Raw genomic sequence first — 19,259 nt, 5'->3', positions numbered from 1 at the left:
GCAGGCACTTGCTGCCAGCAGCACTCATCACAGAGATAGCACTTATCTCCTGGGTGCCAGCAGAGAACACCAGCTTCTCGCAGGAATGGCATAACAGCCCTGAACCACTTGCAACACGAGCTGCGAGCAAGGGGTGCTCATGATACCCTCCTTCCAAGCATTACAAACATTGCATATGAACCTGGCCCCATTACAAACATTGCATATGAACCTGGCCCTAGCTTTGACAGCTCCTACTGAAAATCCCCAGACAAATGCCTCTCCCTGAGCTGCTGCTGCTATTAGGGGCTGCGATGTCAAGGTAAGCTCCAAAAACAAGGGCAGGAGGTGCTTGGCTCTGTGGGCACAACTTGATCAAAAGACAGGCATGCCATGAGGTTTTCAAACATATATCATAAAGCAACAGTATTTACATGAATTGTTGTCTGCATTGTGATGGAGGGGAGAATGGGGCTGGTGGGGGTGAAGCAGAGAGGGAATGAGGAGATGCTGCAGTGGAAGAAGATGGCACATGGAAACAGACATAACAAGACTTTAAAAAATTGATTTAAAATGACAGAAATGTCACAGGAGAGGGTCATCATGATTCAGCAAAGGCAGTCTGCTGCCTTAGAGGGCTAATGTTTGCAGACTGGGGCCACAGGCAAGGCCTCATGGGTGTCAAAGAGCCACCCTGAATGTGCTCAGTTCATGGGGCATTGGAACTTTCATCAGCCATGGCAAAACAGATCCTCCAGAAGGTAAGGCTGGGAGCGCATCCCAACAGCTGCTCCAGTGTGGGACAAAGATGCAGTTTGAGGACATTTACCTCCATCCTCGGGAGCAATTCTTGCAAGAGGTCTTTTGATGACACTGTCTACCCGAATGTGCATTGCGCTCCAGCTGCTGCTTCTGGAATTTGCCCTTTTTTTGCATGATGATTTTTCATAAAATACTACCCACTTCAGAAACACTGCCATGCAAATTAAAAAAATAAAACAAAATAAAATAAAATAATAAAATAATAAAATAAAAGGCAGTAGCACACTTTTTCACCATGGTCTGCTGCCAAATCCATGTTAGAATAGCTCCATCTCGTGGAAATAAGTAGCAACAGTGGGAGCAAACTGATCTGGAAGAAGACTGTAGGAATATGTTGGCACCCTTCTTCTTGGCCACGTGTGCCAGCAGTGGCTTTGGTTCCCATCCATAGGGGTTTTCCTAGCCCCATTTTTCCCAGAATTTCAGCCCAAGCTGTAGGTTTGAAAAAAATCAAAAAATACCTATTTGCAAATCCAGCATAACTGGCATATTTTATTGGATTTTTGACATATAACTGTGTAATATTTACACAGTTACTGTATGATCATGTTCAGAACTCAGGGGCTGTGTGGTGGCTTCAACCTCTGCCACCCAGAGCTCCACATCAGACTGTCTCCCAGAGGGGCTCCCTTCTTCCTTCAGTTAATTTTCAGCTGCATCTGCACCTCAGCACTTTTTCTCATCTCTGTCATGTAGTTTCCCTCTGTCTGTAGCCCTGTGTGTGCACTTGTTAAATGAAGGGAACATCTGCACTGCAGAGTTCAAACACATTTCTGTCTTTAAGGACTTTCCAGTTTAGATAAGAAATTTGTGAGGTTACATTTTAAAATAATAATTACTCCCTCTTCCCTAACATACTGTTGGATTCATTCTCTTGCTTATCCAGACTCTAAGCTTTACACTCAGATAAAAAAGTCACTTTAAACTTTCCTTTAAAAGTTTGTTTAATCTATATCCTGAAGGATAAGAAGTGTATTTCAGATTGAGATACGTGTCATTTTGGTTTTGCACTGTTACCACCACTTAGAATCATCTAAGTGATGACAAAATCTTTCAGGCCTAAGAGGTCTAACAACCATCCCATAAACTACATCAACAAGTCACCAGCACAGGTCACTGAACGCAGACACAACAACCTCCTCAGGTGAATCTGCACTCACCTGCAAGGTACACAAGCACTTAAATCATGTTACAAGATGGATTACCCTGAAGAGAACTCTTCATTGTCTTCCCATGCTCAGGCTACCCCACGGTGCCTTAGCAAGCAGTGCCCATTCAGCACATGGGCATGAGAGATGGAGCTGCAGACAGGCACAGCAGCAGGGATCCCATGCAGCTGGCCAGGCTGAGGTCCAGGCTGACAGCAGTTTAGAAACGGGACTGTGAAAGAAAGGCCATGGAAAAGGCTGTTAAGGAAAACCTAGACAAAGTCATGGTTGTGTCTCACGTAACTGGCAGCAGGCAGCCTGCTAAATCTGTGACAAACTGCAGCTCCCTGAGATCCTGCTCACTCCACAGTGCCGGGTGTGCCTCCTGCAAGATTGGGTCTATAGCAATTGCTGCTTAGGTATCCGAAAGAGAGAAGAAAAAGGTAAAACTAAACACAAGGATAATATGAAGACAAATTTTGCAAATCTCATCAAGATCATAGGAGCTTTCCCTTCTGCTCTTGTTCACCCCACTGTCCTCTTCTAGAGTTATTTCCACTCATGTGTAAAGCAGTAAGTTTGTACAGTCCTATTGCCCACACCCAGCTTGTGCCAGGCTAGGGCAGGCTTACCACCCACAAACAGCAGCGCACTGAGAGACACTGTGGGGGTCTGCTTGACTTGTCTCTGCCCTGCCACGGGGAAAGGTGGTTCTGGACAGACCGCGCTTCAAAGAACTGTCTGTATCTTGAGTTTTCGGTCTTCAGTTGTGTTTATTATTTCTTACCTACAAAGTTTTTCTGTCTGTCCAGCCGAGGTCTGATCAGCAAGGCAGCCCAAAGCACTCTCTCCCGCCCACGGGGCGGTTGTCTCTTTTATAGTGAAAACTACGTACAAGATATTTACCTTCTATTTCCAATTTTCACCCTTGTTAACAAGTGCACCTTCAACATGAACCAATCCACACATGCCAACATCATCCTGAACATGGATGCCAAGGAGAAGAAAGAAGAAGGACAGGGCACACCCAAATCCCTCCATCTTGGGACTCCTGACCCCCACGTACAGGATTCCAAACCCCCCTGTACAACACTCAAAACCCCCCTGTACAGTGCTTTAAAATCTATGTTTCACCCAGTGAATATCATCCCTTCACCATTCAAACTTGAAAATCTCTCATCTCCTCATACACAGGGGACACTTCCTTAGTAGGGTCAAAGTCAAGCCACCAGACACTTTTGGCAACATGCCAGGACTTCCGAGCCCCCCAAGGGTTGTCTCGGTAGCTCTGGACACCCGGATGTGCTGAGTTCCCACAAGACACTGCCATTTCTATCACACCAACACAACATCTGAAACTTCCTCTTTGTTCATTAAAATGCAGTGCCAGCGCCCAACCCCCAGCGTTCCTTTAGGACCCACTCTTCTGTGACCTAAGGAAAATACACATCCCATGGCACAGTGCAGACGAACAGAGACACGTGTCTGCCCCAGGCAGTGCAGCTCGGATCAGCACAGCAGCGTGACAAGCTACAAACCACACACCTTCTGAGAACACTTCTTTAAACACAGTTTTGTCCCCACAAGACGAGGGTGACGGCTCTGACCAGGCAGAGAAGCACTGTAGGAAAGGAAATGGGGCTGCAGCGCCAACAGCCTGCAGATGCTGCAGATGATGTTAGGTGAAGGAAATGGTCAATGGTTCTCAGCTGTCAACAGCAAAAAAAGCAACAAGTTAAATTAGAGCAAGGAAAATACAGCTACACCAAGAGGATAAAGCCTGCAATTGACAGCAAGTGTGATAGGCAAGGGGCCCCAGTGGCAGAGGAAGCGCTGACTATCAGCCAGCACCATCCCAGGGAGACTTCCCCGTCACTGCCTGTGGGAGGACAGAGCCCAGCCACTGCTCCCTTCCTTTTTGCTAGGGAGATTAGCCATCCCAGGCCTTCCCTGCTATGGGAGTGGCTGTTCAGCAGCCCCCCGCCACTGCAGAAGAGCACAGAAAGCTGGGTACAGCCTCTTGAGAATTCCACTCCTTTCTTTAAAGTTACTGCAGGAAGCCAAGAGAAGGCTTTGGCTTGCTTCTGGCATTCCTTTGGAGGAAATTGGTATTTCAGATGGATGGCAATATGCAAAGAACTAACACCCAGACAAGCTGCAATGTGAAGCTCTGATGTGCTTTCTCTGATGGAAATAAAACCTTGCCAAAGACTGAGTTGCCAAGTGAAACCCTGTCAAAAGACTAATGACTAACCTGCAGACTTATTACCCCTAACCATGCTGTACGACCCATCCAGAGACTTTTCAGGGGGCTCAGGAGCAAACCAGGATCTGACAAACTCCACAATTCTAAACATTTGGCAAATTTTTCTCCTTAGACATAGTTTTGGAAACAGGGACTAGGTATTTGGTGTATATGTATAAAAAGAAAACCATATGAAAATTAACATTAGAGTGGACAGGATTTCAGAATGGGTATCTGATGGGAGAAATCACCCAAGTCATTGGCTGCTTCTGAGGCCAGTGGGCAGAGGGGCCACAGCTGACTAGCTCTGCACACATGGAACCACTCTTCCCATACCCCCATCTCTAGTCTGGTTGAGTTATAAGAATTTACCCTTTCAAAACCATCTAATAGAAACAGCTTTTTAGCAGCACCCCACTGCAGCCTCAATGCCCAGCAGCTGCAAGAAGAACAAAATCCCGAATTTTAGCAAAGACGTTGGTTTGTTCTCCCATCAGCAAATCAGATCAGTCAAGGAGTCACACTTAGCAACAAAGGCATGACCACTGTGAGCCCCAGCTGTGACGCATGGAAAGGACAAAGGAAGAAATGTCATGCTGTGGCAAAATATATTTATTTTGACATATTCTCAAATACAAAATGCTTTTCACATCCTAGATCACGCTAGTAACTACCTGGCAGTTGGATGGATGATCATCAGACAAAGACCATCAATGTGAAAAATAAGAATTTGTTAATATGAATGGGGGAGAAAGAGGAGGGAAACTTGAGAAATTAATTGAAACAATCAAAGCACTGCTGAAACATCACTTTCTTGCCCTTGTTCCCAAAAGATCTGGCTGAGCATGACCCATGGGTTTTTTGTGCTACTGTAGCTGTTTCAGGTTTGTCCCATTGTTCTCACACACCCTGAGCAGAAGAACAATGCTCCTGCATTTCCCAGCTAGAGGAGCAGAGGTGGCTCTCACTGCCCACACAGCCCCACCAGCAGCCACTCTGACCTGAAGGGTCATGGAAACCCTCTCACAGACAGTGTGTGGATGGAACATTTCAAATACACCTTGGATGCAGGTATGGCTCCTCACCAGCATTTCTTCCTTGAAAGCAGCAGAGCTTCTCTCTTACCTTCCTGGGGTTCTATATACAGCAATGCATGTTGCTTAGCAACACAGCTTCCTTTTAAGATGCTCTTTTGTCATTTCAAAGCCTCCATGCCAGAAGTTCTTTAAATAGTCTGAACTCATACTAGCTTCCTCAGTTTGCCTCTTTTCCTTTTTATCTGCCTGGTTTCCTTCCATTGCAAGGTTAATATCTATGTCCAGCCAAACCAAGACCAACAGAAATGCAACTTCCAGTGATCAGTTGAGCTTCTCTGTGTAAGGGTTAAGAACCTCTTTTTCCCCAAAGCCACCCCAAATAACACCCAAAAGAGAGAAGTAAGGAAAAGGGAAGCTTACAAGCATTTTAATTCTGATTTTTTTTTCTTGCTACTCATGTCGGAACTGTTGCAATTATGAGGCTTCTCAGTTGCTTGTTTAAAAGGGAAGCTTACAAGCATTTTAATTCTGATTTTTTTTCTTGCTACTCAAGTCGGAACTGTTGCAATTACGAGGCTTCTCAGTTGCTTGTTTAGAATCTAGGATTTAAGACTAGTGAAGCCCACTTTGTCAGATTCTGTATTGTTTTAAGAGAAGAATAATGGCTTGCTACTAGTCATTGAAATCTGCATTTTATCTTGACATTATAGTGCCTTTACAGTACTATAAAATAGTACTGTAACCATGGGAACCAAGAACCAAGGAATATTTTTCTTGCTTAGTATGTAACAGAGAAAACTCATATAACAGTTTCAAAGAGTAACAGGGAGCTCCAGCACTGAGATCCTCAAGACACCTTCTAAATTTTTGAAAAATCACAAGCTGCTCAAGGAGGGTAACACAGCAGCAGTAGTTAAACAGAAGCAGAGTCTGCAGGGAGCACATAGGAGATATTCCCCCTTTAAAGAAGAAGCATGCATGAACACAACACCAGTAATTAATCTGTTGCTAATTAAACTTGACAGCAATTTCCTTCCTACTTAGTGCCTTTGTCCTTTTAGTCGGCATTAGATAGGACTTCACGCAGTCCCACGTGCCCCAGCCACGGCAAATTCAGGTTTCTGGCCACCAGCAGGGCTCAGGATGAAGGTGCAGGGCCAGGAAGCCCTGTGTCCCCTGCCCTCTGGCAAGCTGCAGTCATCACCTGAAAATTTGTTCATCCTGTCTGCTGAAAATATAGCACTGCTGCCTCCTCTGAAGTCAGGGGTTCCAGGGCATGGAGCATCAGTGGTGTCCTGGCTAAGCACCTGCACCATCAATCCTTTCGGAAGTTCCCACAAATAAAATCCACTAGAGAACAATCCAGCAGTGAAGAGGCCACCAGAGGAGTGCTTTTGTCTGGAATATTTCTACACACAGTGCTCACATCATGTCTATGGTCACACTGTCCCTTTCTTCCAATGGGCATCCAGGCCACTATCTGTGCAAGTGGTTTTCTTAAGTAATGAAAATTTTATATTGAAGCTGTGGTGTGTCTTCAGCAGTGACTTCAACCATCATTTCCAGAGAAAGAAGCTGGTGGTTTCATCACCTGCCAAGGTGTGGTGGCAACCAGAGGAAGAAGACTCCCTGGGGCAGGGGGGTGCTGCAGCTTGGTCCTGGCTACCCAAGAGATCCACTGGGCCAGCTGGGAGGGCAGCAGAGGTGCAGCCCTGCAGCTCTTGTCCCACTTGTGTCCCTATCACCCTCAAGGGCAGGCAAAGGTACATTGCTCACGTGCCCAGAATGTGGCTGGAGAGAACATCTGGCTGCCCTTGTTCAGGATTTCAGAAAGATCAGTTGCTGCAGCATGAAACATAGAAGTTTGGTAAGGTCTGACATGTTTAAGAGCAGCTGTTTCTTCCTGACAGTGATTTATCCTCTTGCTTCATCCCTTTGTTTCAGGCTTTTCCTTGGAGTGCAGCCTGCAGCCTGAGCCTGCAGCACCTGCTGCACTGGCAGCAAAGCCCATGCAGGTTTTCCTGCTGGGAAATGCAGGTTTGAGTTAGACCTGGTGGTCCTGGTCCTCCCCAGCTACCACGTTTCATCCTTTTGGGGTACCATACATCCCACAGCTCCAAGGCAAATCCTGAGTTCTTAACAGCATTCAAACATTTGGATTCCTATCTCATTTGTAATACCAAAGAAAACAACACATGAGGAAAATCTTGAAATCCATACTAGAAGGAAATAGCTGAAAACTATTTTAATCCTTTGATCCTGTACAGGATTTACAAGTAATTTGGAAGCCTTGCTTGGGTATTGGGTTGCCAATCCCTTTCTCTTCAGGGCTATGAAAAGCACAGAGATCAACAAGATTTATCTTTAGAAAAAGAGAGAATTAACATCTTATAGGGATTCTGAAGGTACTGAAGTCTTATTCATATATATATATACAACTCCGTGCATTTTGGTGGGGGTTTTTTTTGTACTTGTATCATCTTAGATTGATTCTCACTTTTTCCTACAGTCATTACACATCTTTTTCAGGTTCATTCCTCCTACAGCATCCCTCAGCACCTGGGTTTTTTGGAGGTGTGGCACCCATTGGCCTGGCTGGGACCCCTTTCCTGACGTACGGGCCAGGCGATGACTGGGGGTGTGGGTCTGAGCTGAGGGACACGCCAGCACTCCACTGCCACAGCCCCTGCTGGGAGTGACACTGTATCCCTGACGGGTTTTAGGTGAGGGAAATGCACCACCTGCGGGCAGACACTGCGTGTGGCTCACTGCATGATTCCTCTCGGCAGGACTGTCAGACTGCAGGGCAGACTGACAGCACTGCCCCAGCACCCCCTGTGACCTGACAGCCACCCTGCATGCAGTGATGGAGAAAAAAACCTGCCCAGCACTTGGGAACAGCAAACAGCAGCATGCAGAAGAGGAGCAGAACTGAGCATGGGAAGTGAATCAGCCTGCAACAGCCTTGGCTGTGGCTGTCACAGAGGATCTGCAGCCTGCCTAAGCCCATGGTGGGTATCCATAGCAAAGCCCCCTGCCAACCAAAACCCACCAAAACCCACTCCCACTAGTTATTACCACAGAGGATCTGCAGCCTGCCTAAGCCCATGGTGGGTATCCATAACAAAGCCCCCTGCCAACACCAAAACCCACTCCCACTAGTTATTATCATAAATTCTTACCCTTCCCCATTTTGCTTTAAAAGCACAAAGATCTAAATTAATCTGATAGGCACACATAATAAATAATTTAAATATCCCTAATCATTAGTCAGTTTTACTAAGCTCAGCAATTACTTTAGCACATGGTCAACAAGAGAACTTCAGTTACCCAATACTAATTTCCTAAAGAATTCTTCATTATCTAAAGTTTGCAGTTTTGGGAGCCTCAGTATAAGATGTAAAGCTACTATAAAGTGTCCAAAGGAGGGCAGCAAAAATGGTGAAAGACCTTGAGGGGAGGCTGCATGAGGAGTGGCTGAGGTCACTTGGTCTGTTCAGCCTGGAGGAGACTGAGGGGAGACCTCACTGCAGTCACAACTTCCTGTTGAAGGGAAGAGGAGGGGCAGGCACTGATCTCTTATCTCTGGCACTGATCTCTTATCTCTGGCAGGACCCAAGGGAATGGCCTGAAGCTGTGTTGGAAGGGTTTAGGTTGGATATTAGGAAAAGGTTCTTCACCCAGAGGGTGGCTGGGCACTGGAACAGGCTCCAGGGAAGTGGTCACAGTGCCAGCCTGACAGAGCTCAAGTGTTTGAACAACACTGTCAGGCATGTGATGTAATCCTTGGGACCAGCCAAGGGCTGGGCTTTAAGATCCTTGTGCATCACTTTTCATTCAGGAAAAGTGATTCTAGGAAATTGAGTTAGGCCCTAGAACTCATTATTTGGATAATATATCTTCCAATTTTCTCAACAGTCCCACTCCTTCCCCCCACCCCACTTCCAAAAAACAAAACACAACAAACAAACAACAATAAAAACCAACAAAAAAACCCCACCCAAAACTTACTAAAACCAAAAGCATCTCTGGAGTTATTCCTACTTTCTTATATGACACATAAGCTCCATGATGCATAATAATAGGCTTCACTGCACTGCAGAATGAGACAGGATTTGCTTTGGCTGATGCCCTTCTTGATTCAGAGGAGTTTTTGTCTAAAATATTCATTTTAAATTTGAGGGGTTTAGTGTGGATGGTCTGAGGAAGTATCTATGCCACCAGGGACCAGTCTGCAAAAAAATAGATCATGGGGTGCAAGGGTGAGTCCAAGCTGCTTCACCCCAGGAAAGCACAGCAGGGATCACTGGGTGTAGAGGTTTGCCCCTGGTTGGATTCCAGGCATCCATCTATCACTCCACTCCACCAGCTGGACAGGGGACAGAAAATATAACAAAGGTTCATGAGCTGACATAAGGACAAGAGAAATCACTCAAAAAATACCATTAGTGCCTAAACAGATTGAACATGGGGATATTAAGTAAATTTATTATCAACTAAATCAGAGCACAATAATGCGAAGTAATATAAATCTTAAAAACATCTTTCCCCCACTCGCTCCTTCTCAGACTCTATTTCCTCCCCCTCAATGGCACAGGGAGTGGGGTTATGGTCAGTTCATCACAGATTGTTCTTGCAGCTGCTCAGGGAGTGAGTCCTTCCCCTGCTCCAGCATGGGATTCCTCCCACAGGAGACAGCTCTTCATTAACTTCTCCAATGTAAGCCCAACCCACAGACAGCTCTTCGTGAACTGCTGCAGTGTGGGTCACTCTTCCATGGGGGACAGTCCTTCAGGCACAGCCTGCTCCAGCATGGATCTCCCACAGGGTCACAAGTCCTACCAGCAAACCTGCTCCACTGTGGGCTCCTCTCTCCATGGGTCTGGAGGTCCCTGTCAGGACTCTGCTCCAGCCCAGACTTCCCGCAGGGTCACAGCCTCCTCTCAGGCATCCACCTGCTCTGGCCTGGGTCTCTTCCAGGGGCTGCAGGTGGATCTCTGCATCCCCTGGGACCTCCATGGGCTGCAGGGCCACAGCTGCCTCACCATGGTCTCACCACAGGCTGCAGGGGAGCCTCAGCCCTGCTGCCTGGTGCACCTCCTGCCCCTCCTTCACCAACCTTGGTGTCAGCAGGGCTGCTCCTCTCACATATTGTCACCCTGCTCTTCCCTGGCTGCAATTACATTTGGAAAGTAACTTTTTTTTTCTTTCTTGAAACTGTTATCACAGAGCCATTTGTAATGGCTCAGCCTTGGCCAGCAACACATCCATCTGGAGCCTCCTGCACTGGATCTGCTGGGCATGAAGGAAGATTCCAGCAGCTTCTCACAGAAGCCATCCCTGTACCACCCCCACTACCAAAACCAGTCTGTGCAAATCCAGTTCACAGGGACACACCAAGCCTTAGCTTTTGAGCATTAACATGGAAAATGGCAGCTAAACAAGGAGCAGGCATAGCAATCAAACTCTTTCAGAACTGTTTGTGACCAGCTGCAGAGCAAGCAGGATTTCCAGCAAACACAGAACTGGCTGGGGAAAAGGCAGAGTTATCAGTGGAATGTGGAGTCAGCTTTTCAGCTTGTCCTCATATTAAGATAAGCTATTTACTTTTGTATACTATAAATTAAAGAGGAGGAAATAAAACCCAGCCAATCAGGCTGGCACAGAAGCCTCCTAGTACCAAACAAATACAGCAGCAGGGCGCTGGCTCTGTGGCCTCTTGGTGCCTGCCAGCCCCAGCAGTCCACCCAGCAGGGTTAGGCAAGTATGCAAAATGGAGTGAGCTCTGCACTGCTGGCAGCTTCCCTCCCACCTCGTGGGCTCCTGCTCTCTCCTCAGCTGCCTGCAGGACTGAGCTCAGCGTGGCTCAGGTGAACCCTGAAATCAGCTCCAGCTACCAGCACAGCTGTGGCCTTCATACATGGTTTCAGAGCCAAAGGCACTGATTTTGTGCAAATCCTTGGCACCAGAGAAGCTGAGGTGTCTTCACCTTCCTGGGTGCTGACCTTGATGCATTCCACATCTTGATTACTTGAAGCTTCCCTGATTGAGTACAGGATCTGTATGGGCTCTGTCGGGCTGAGACACGTTTTCTGAGCCCAGTAAGTTTTCCTCATGCCTGTTTCTCCTCAGTGGTGGAGAAAGAGTGCCACTTAAGGCAACAAAGCTGTCAAGCTAATAACTGAGTCATTCAAGAAAGGAAAGAAAAAGCAGGTTGAGCTGTTTGGCCAAAGTTGGTGCTCAGCACTGCCCTGGGCAGTCAGGACCTGATGCCTCTGGCTGGCACCAGATCCCTTCCTGCCTGCAGCTGCTGCACATGCACTCATCTTAGAGATGGTTAGAAATATTGTTCCCCTTCAAAAAAGTGATCATCCTCTGTAACCTAAATACGAGAGGAAGAGTGTTACTTTTCAGATTGAAGTATTGCTTTACAGCTTTTATACTGCAGTAGTCACACATCAGCAACACCATGCTTTTTGCAAAAGTGTAGGCAGAGCTCTTAGAGTCATAGAATGGTTTAGGCTGGAAAAGACCTGCATTCACTGTAAAGCTAATAAAGCCAAGGCCACCACTGCCATCAGACCCCAAAGATGAGATCTGACTGTCAGCTGGTTTACAAGATTTTGTGCCTTTCCTAAGTGACGAATCAAATTTAGTTCAACTCAGATTTCCCATTACATGAAATTCTCCTTTGGTGCTGTGTTACAGTCTCATCTGCACTATCCTGTGACGGAGACATTCCAGTCCACATGAACATGAAGACCAGTTTTCCTGTTTCCACTTTTTAAAAATCTGTTCTGCCTCAGAAAAGCATCAGTGCACAGTAACGTGACTATATTTAAAGCAGGCAAGTTCCTGTTTCACTCTGACACTACTGTTTTGCTCACGCTGAGTTCAGCATGAGCAGCCTGCTATCCGGCCAACTCGGCTGGTCTGGCTGGCCCCTCTGCTCAGCCCCACTTTCATTCAGAGAAGACAGCACGAGATCATCCAGTGCAGCAAGCTGCCTCTCTCCACGAGGTGCAGCTGTGTGATTTACACCTGCTGATGTAAATCAGCAGTGCCCACCCGTGCCAGCTGCAGAGCACCCGGCACCGCGGAGACGACAGCATCGAGGGAGTGACAGCCACCATCCCGCTCAGTGGTGGAGCTGCCTTCTTCTGGGGTGGACCCTTACCTGCTGATGTCTGAAAGTATCCAGTTCCCACAGGATTCGAATCAGGAGGTCTTTATCGGAGGAATAAGACAGGTGTCTCGGTATATGCTTAGGGACATCAGCCACAGTCCCTCCTCCTCCTCCTCACACCTGTGCATCAGTGCACCCTCACACACTCTCCCACCACTGATGGGGACTTTGGGAGCCCCTCAAAACATCATCCCACAGAGAGCTTGAAGGATGGTAAAGTTTCCCAAGGGTGTTTAACAGGTATGAGGCAGACAGAGGAGAGGTATAATGATTTTACCTCTTGTACTGTGCTCTTCATACAGGAATTTGTACACAGGAGGGACATGATAATATCTCTATTTGCTATATGGTTGGTGTGCAATACCACATGAGAATAGTAAGAAAGTACCAGGGTTTTTCCAGGGGAGGAGAAAAGACTGACCCCAATAAGCTTTTCTTTTTATACTTCCTTTTATATTTGTTTTTCTTCTATCTATTCTTTCTATTCCAAGTGGGACACAACAGAAAAAAGGGCCAGGCTTTTGATTCAGGGAAAAGCAGCCCTATGAAATTCATACCTGGGGCTAATAGCAAATTCCTCATTGAATTAAATATACAAATCTCTGAGCACTCAGAGCTGCACAACAGGGTCTCCCCTGGGATAGTTTCTCCTCAGTTCACAGCAAGAGCCACTCCATGCCCTGAAGGATATGGAGAGAGCTTACTTACTCACTGTTTTATTTGAATGGCAAAACATAGTCACTCTTCTCATTTACAGCAACAAGTAAACTATTCTTATCTGTCTAAACTACACATGGCAGCAATTAACTCCAGAGGTTCTCCTTTGCTTACCAGTATTGAAAGCATCACCTTTTCTAGTCCATATTTTGTCATTTTTGTAGATACTGGCACTGCTTCTGGGCTGGGCCCAAGTCCGTGTGCTGCCACAAGTGTTATCACAGCAGGTGCTGGGCTGGTGTTCTGCCCTGGGTCAGGCCAAGCACCCACATGTGGGGGGCTCAGCCGTGGGCAGCACTGGCTCATCCCTCCTTGCTGATGCTGTCCCTGTGTGCTGTCTGCCTGGCACTGAACTCCAGCTGGGACCCAGCATGCCAGAGGGAGCTGGACAATTGAAGAGCTGTGCTCCCCACCCGGATAGGGAATTCTGTGGTGACAGCCCCTCTCCACTTCCTCCCACTGCTGCTGACATCTCTGCTCCTGCCTGCCAGGCCGCACTGTCTGCAGCAGTGGAGGCCCACGTTGCTTCCCCAACACTCCCTGGCACCCTTCCCTGACAGGATTTGTGCTTAAAGGAAAGGAAGACAATGTTCACCAAACCCAGACTGTGGTTTGCAGCAAACACTACTGCTCTTCCCCTTCTCCTGAGGCTACTGAGTGCAGACACAGCCCACCTGCCTCTTCTAAGCCAGAGACAGGCAGAGACGTGGTTTAGTCTCAAGTACTCATGGCTGTGCCAGCAGAAAGGCCCGAGCCCCACGCACTGCTCCCCAGGGCCCACACGTGCACCTCAGCAAACCCCAACAGACAGGGCACACACCTGCCCTGCCCTCTGCACCTCATGGCTCCAGCACATTCTTCTCTGGACACACAGCTGCTGCTCTGCTCTCTTCCACTAGTGCGCTAGCTTTGTGTCAAATTAAAGGGCTCATGTTGGCCAGCTGTGCCATACACGTGTTTACTTCCCCACAAGATCAACCTCTGCATGGTTATGGGGCAGGGAATTGCCAGACCTGCAGCTCCTACACAGCCCTGGGTACCCCACCCCTCCTGGGCTGGCCCTGGGACTACCAGGACAGGACATTCCTCTGTCCTTCAGGAGGAGAGGTGGGTGTGGAGGAGGCTGGGGCTGCACTGGCTGGGCTCCCCATTGCAGCTGGCAGCTGGGATGAGTGCAATGCCATGAGCATTCCCACGCCTCAACAGCGTGGCAGGCTATTTCAGGGTGGCAGTAACCTGGGTCTGGTTGACTTTCATGTAATCAGCAGGCAAAAGCAGGTCAAGCATGCTCAATGAATTTCCCTGGTATCACAGAGTTGACTTCTCTATTTAATAGATGGATTTTTTTTTCACATAAAACTGAACAGCCTTTGTAGACATTTTAAAGACTTAGCATATCAGGCATGATCTTTGTCTAGTCTGAGCTAAACATTCCTGCTGTCTCCTCACTGCAGTGTGTAACTGAATTAATTTCCAGTTAATTTGGCCACATTCCTTTTTGAAACATTTTCCAGACCTGCTCTTTTTTACTTCCTCTCTGTAAGGTTTACTTAAGACTTAGAGTAAGTTTTGTTACAAGACTCATGACATTCACAATTTAAAGCTACCTTGTGGGGATCCTTTTTTAAGGATTAATAATTAATCTAGAAGAGTAAACAATCCTCAGATGTGCTAACTTTGATAAGAAAGTACTGCAGATCAGACACTTCAAATTAATACATGAGAGATTCAAGGCATTTGTTTTAAAAACACACTCCCCAAAACCCCGGGGCTATGCATTGCAAGCCTGTGCTGAGGCTTCCTAGGTTTTGGCTGCTGCATTTTAAATAACTCAAAATTCTCTTTGGGTTATTTCATGGATTGTGTTAGTTTGGGTGGGGGGATGGATTTTCCAAGTGCCATATTTTCTTATTTATATTCACAGTACATAACTCTTTCAAATTCACTGTGTATTTTCCGCAGATTACAGAAAGTAAAAGCGACACCTGCAAAGGTTTAGGAATGAAAGAGGTTCCTATGACTATTTGTCACAATAGAAGTCCTCAATTTAGCTTGAATGTGGACCCTTCCCTCCAGAACTCAAATGCTCTGACCTGAATTCTCTTCTCTACTTGGACATAACAAAGTATGGAAGGAGCATCCTCACTTCTGCTCATCACAATCATGAAACCCCTGTCCCTGTCAGAGACAAATTTCTGGAGCACACCACAGCAGCATCTTCCTGCCTTCGCAGGGAAAACACTACCAGCACCTTCAGACCACTGGTGAATTTTTTTTGCTAAGCAGAGATCAATCCACGTGGGCAATATCTCAGCTTCTCCTCTAAAGACAATCATTTAGTGGGTGAAATATGCATTTTCCAGATATTACCACCTCTAAGACAGTAGTGACAGCAAAGTCACAGAGCAGATTTTTATTAATTTTCATTATTGTTCCCTAATAACTGAAGGAAGACATGTTTGGCCCTTGGAAGTGGCTGGCTGTTTTTCTAGAAAAAGAGACCTTCCTATTAAGTTAAACATTAAATACCTCATGTCTCCTGACTCCCACAAATGCCTCCTCACACCCATCATTTCAGGACAGGTTTTTCTTCTCAGCAGAACCCTGTAATTAAATGTGAACTTCAAAGTACCAGGCAAGCATCAGTGAAAAAGACACTTTTACCCTGGTGAGGGCAACAGATGGAGTTTAAAATGGAGTTTAACAGATATGAGGTGCAGTTTTGTACAATCACATTACCAGGAGAGTTTGTGAGACAGGCCACTGATGCAGTTTTCTATTGTTTTCTCAAGGTGTCAGATCAGCTGGGTGTATGACGGTGCCTTTCCCAGCAACAGGCAGCTGAAGACAGTCATTCTGACCAGAAACCTGCTCATGTTTCTGTCTGACACAGCATTTGCTGGCCCACGTTCCCTGGAGCATCTTAACACAGACAGGAATAACAAGTATGTTTTTCATTCCAGTGACAAATCTTGGCAGCTCAGGTATCTTCATCTTGGGCAGCAACCACATCTCTTCACTGCAGCTTCCTCCCAACTTCCCCACGCGAAACCTCAAACACTCAATTTGCAAATGAACAATGTACAAGCAATCACAGCAGAAGATGTCCAAGCTCCACAGAAGACCAGCAATATAACTCTCATCCTTAAAGGCAATAACATGACATACATTGAACCTGGATCTTTTCAGTCACATTTCTACAGTTTGGACTTAGTGGGCTGTGCTGACATCCCTAGGGCTCTGCTGGGGACACAGAACTCCACAGCTCAGACCTTTTGGCTGGGAACATTTTAGGGTGTGGAAAAGGAGCCCTACATAAGTTCAGATGTTTTACAAGGCCTCTGTAGTATCTCTGTCAAGGATCTCTCTCTGCAGTTATGGCAGCTCAGAAATCTAAGTGCTGACACATTTCAGAGTTTAACCAGGCTCTGAAAGCTGGACCTATCCCAAACCCACATCCATGTACTGCCCCCTGGAATCAGCGGCATGAGCTTGCTGGAGGAGATGGTTCTCAGTGCAAACTGCTTTGAGCAACACCAGCTCTGCTGCCTTCCCCTCCCTCACCATCATCCACATCAAGGGTAACTCACAGGTTCTGCAGCCAGGCTCTGGCTGTTTGGAGAAACTGGCAAAGCTTCAACATCTAGATTTAAGTCAGAGTCACTTTGAAAGTTCTGATGCTCCAGCAAAGAGCTGAGAGCTCTGAGCAGACTTTGTTACCTGACTCTGAGCCACAACACACACATCAGTCTCCAGGACATGCTCATTTAAGACAGTGCTGACCTAGAGCTGCTGGACTTACCCTTCACTCCTCTTTATATCAACACCTTACAGAGCCCTTTCTAAAATCTCCGTCTCTAGCAAATGCTAGAGATGATCTTCCCTCATCCCACATTAGTGCTAGCATCCAGCATGTCTTTCAAGGCTTGAAAAACCTCATGTTCTTGGACCTTAGTCAAAATAACTTTGATTTGGGCATCATGCCAAAGGACAAACTGTTCCAACAACTATCCAATTTAGAGGTGCTAATATTACCATCCTGTGAACTAACATCAATAAGTAACCAAGTATTTCACAACCTCAGGAAGTTACAGCATGTTGATCTGAATTACAACAAATGTACTGCATTCAGCACAGATGCATTTTCAAATCTCAAGAGTATCAATATCAATTGTGTCCATAACAGGATGCACGTTGTACCAAGTATCCAGCTAGTGCCCCAAGATGGCCACTTTGTAACCAATTTAAGCTATGACCTTCTGGACTGCTCCTGCTCTAAGACTGACTTAATCACCTAGTACAAGCAACATCTGGATAAAACTGAAGACCCTGAAGGAACAAGGCACTCTAAATACAACTTTCTAGCTGGGTTCAGCTGGCTACCATCTCACTCTCCTGTGGGAAGGACACATCAGGAACCATTGCAGTTGTCCTGGCTGTTTTATCTTGTAGTGCCATCTTCATTTGGAGTGTTCACTATTTCAAGCAAAATTACCAGCAACTGTAAGTGTAGGATGGAGACACAGAAAATATCTACATCAACTGTATTAAGCGGAACGACACCTCACTGCTTTTATTTGTGATGTGTATTTTCTTGACTTTTGTAATACCCTCTCTACCTGTATTAAAACTTTTAGAAAAATAATTTAAAAAAATAGAATAAATAAATTATTACCTGAATCTTGAAAATTAATAACTTATCTTATAGAGAAGTCCCAGTTCAACTCAGTGGTAGCCCTGTTTACCAATGCTGTGGCTAATGCACTTGGAAAATCTAACAGCCAAAGTACCAATTTCCTTCTCTTTAAAACAAGAAAACCTAACAACCACCACTCCCAAAAAGAGGAAAAAAATGCCCAAACAACCAAACATCCCTACCCAAATACAACCAAACAAAAAAAACCCAACCAAAATCCCCAACCAAATTCCACCCTCTATCAAATACCCTTGAAAATCAATGTTTTATAAGACCTGGCAATAGTGTACCCCACTCTGCCAAAAAAACCCAACAAAACAAAACAAAAAACCCAAAACCAACCAAAGAAACAAAAACAAAACAGAAACCCCCCCCAACAAAACAGCCACAACATGTGAAGAACAGACAGATTTTATAGTTACATAAGACATGCCTGCAGAACTGACAGAAGCAGCATGTATCACCTCTGTGATTTTTTAAAAAATATTTCTTTAAAATGCTTTTGATCCTGGGACAATTCCCAGCCATTGAAATTCTGTCTATCCATCTTTCAGCCTGAGGCAGGCCCGGCTGCTGTGCTCTTTTCTAAACTTCACAGTAAGTAAAGACAGAATGATCTTTCACCACAAAACTGTAGATTGTGGGTCTAATCTGTGAGTCCAATACTCTGCTTGCTTGCATAGGGCAAAACCCCTCAATGCTGACAGATATGAGCCATTCCTTTGCCAGCCTGGAGTGGACTGCTCCATTTAGCCACAGCCCAGGTGAGAAAACTAGAGGCTGCAAATGGGGCAGTGCACTGGACCACCTCATCCCACAGGTGCTCCTGGTGTCAGCAGCTACTCCATGTTGCTTCTGGCGTGTCTCTGAATTCCCTGGAGTGAATCCAGGGACAACGATCCCTGCTTCACTTGATGTGCAACAGCTAGGCAGGAATAAAGACTTGCTATTTATACAAAGCCAAATTGTTTTCTCTGCTATCCCATGTGAACAAACCCTGAGCAAGGCAGAGTATGTGCATTGGACCACGGATCTAATGAGAGCTTGCCGGGCCTACTCATTTGCCCTGAACCACCATAAAGTCATTTATGTTTACTTAGTACTTCTATAACAGGCTTACCATGATGGGTAGACACCACTTTGCTGGTGGTGTGACCTTCCTGTCTCCTGGAGCATGCTCCACGGGGAGGCTTGCCCAGTACCACTCCTGCTCTGTCAGGCTGGAGCTGTGGCTGCTCTCTGGGATGTGGAAGGCCAACTCTCTCTCAACACTTCCCATGCAGGACTCCACACTCCACAGATTCAGCTGCTGTCCAAAGGCATTTCCTCAACATTTTCTTCTCTAACAGGCCGACTAGCTAAAATTTCAAAGATGCCTGCTGGACTAGAAAGTTTTTGCTCATTTCTGATGATAGTGCTGACAAGAGCC

The 19,259-nt window shown here is 46.2% G+C and overlaps 1 protein-coding gene across 1 annotated transcript; it reads left to right on the top strand.

Moving 5' to 3' along the window:
- The first annotated feature begins 716 nt into the window (after positions 1-716).
- On the top strand, positions 717-17,641 carry CD180 (CD180 molecule). The gene is given in 10 exon segments (XM_039710020.1): positions 717-740; positions 15,097-15,217; positions 15,220-15,259; positions 15,927-16,052; positions 16,054-16,193; positions 16,196-16,664; positions 16,666-16,808; positions 16,811-17,007; positions 17,010-17,502; positions 17,505-17,641. Coding segments are annotated over 10 exon segments (1,890 nt in total).
- The last annotated feature ends 1,618 nt before the right edge of the window (positions 17,642-19,259 follow it).

The sequence above is a fragment of the Passer montanus genome, unplaced genomic scaffold (genome assembly GCF_014805655.1).
Source record: "Passer montanus isolate IOZ18808 unplaced genomic scaffold, ASM1480565v1 scaffold22, whole genome shotgun sequence".
Lineage (NCBI taxonomy): Eukaryota > Metazoa > Chordata > Aves > Passeriformes > Passeridae > Passer > Passer montanus.
The sequence above is the reverse complement of the archived record's forward strand: the minus strand, read 5'-3'. Positions and strand labels throughout refer to the sequence as shown.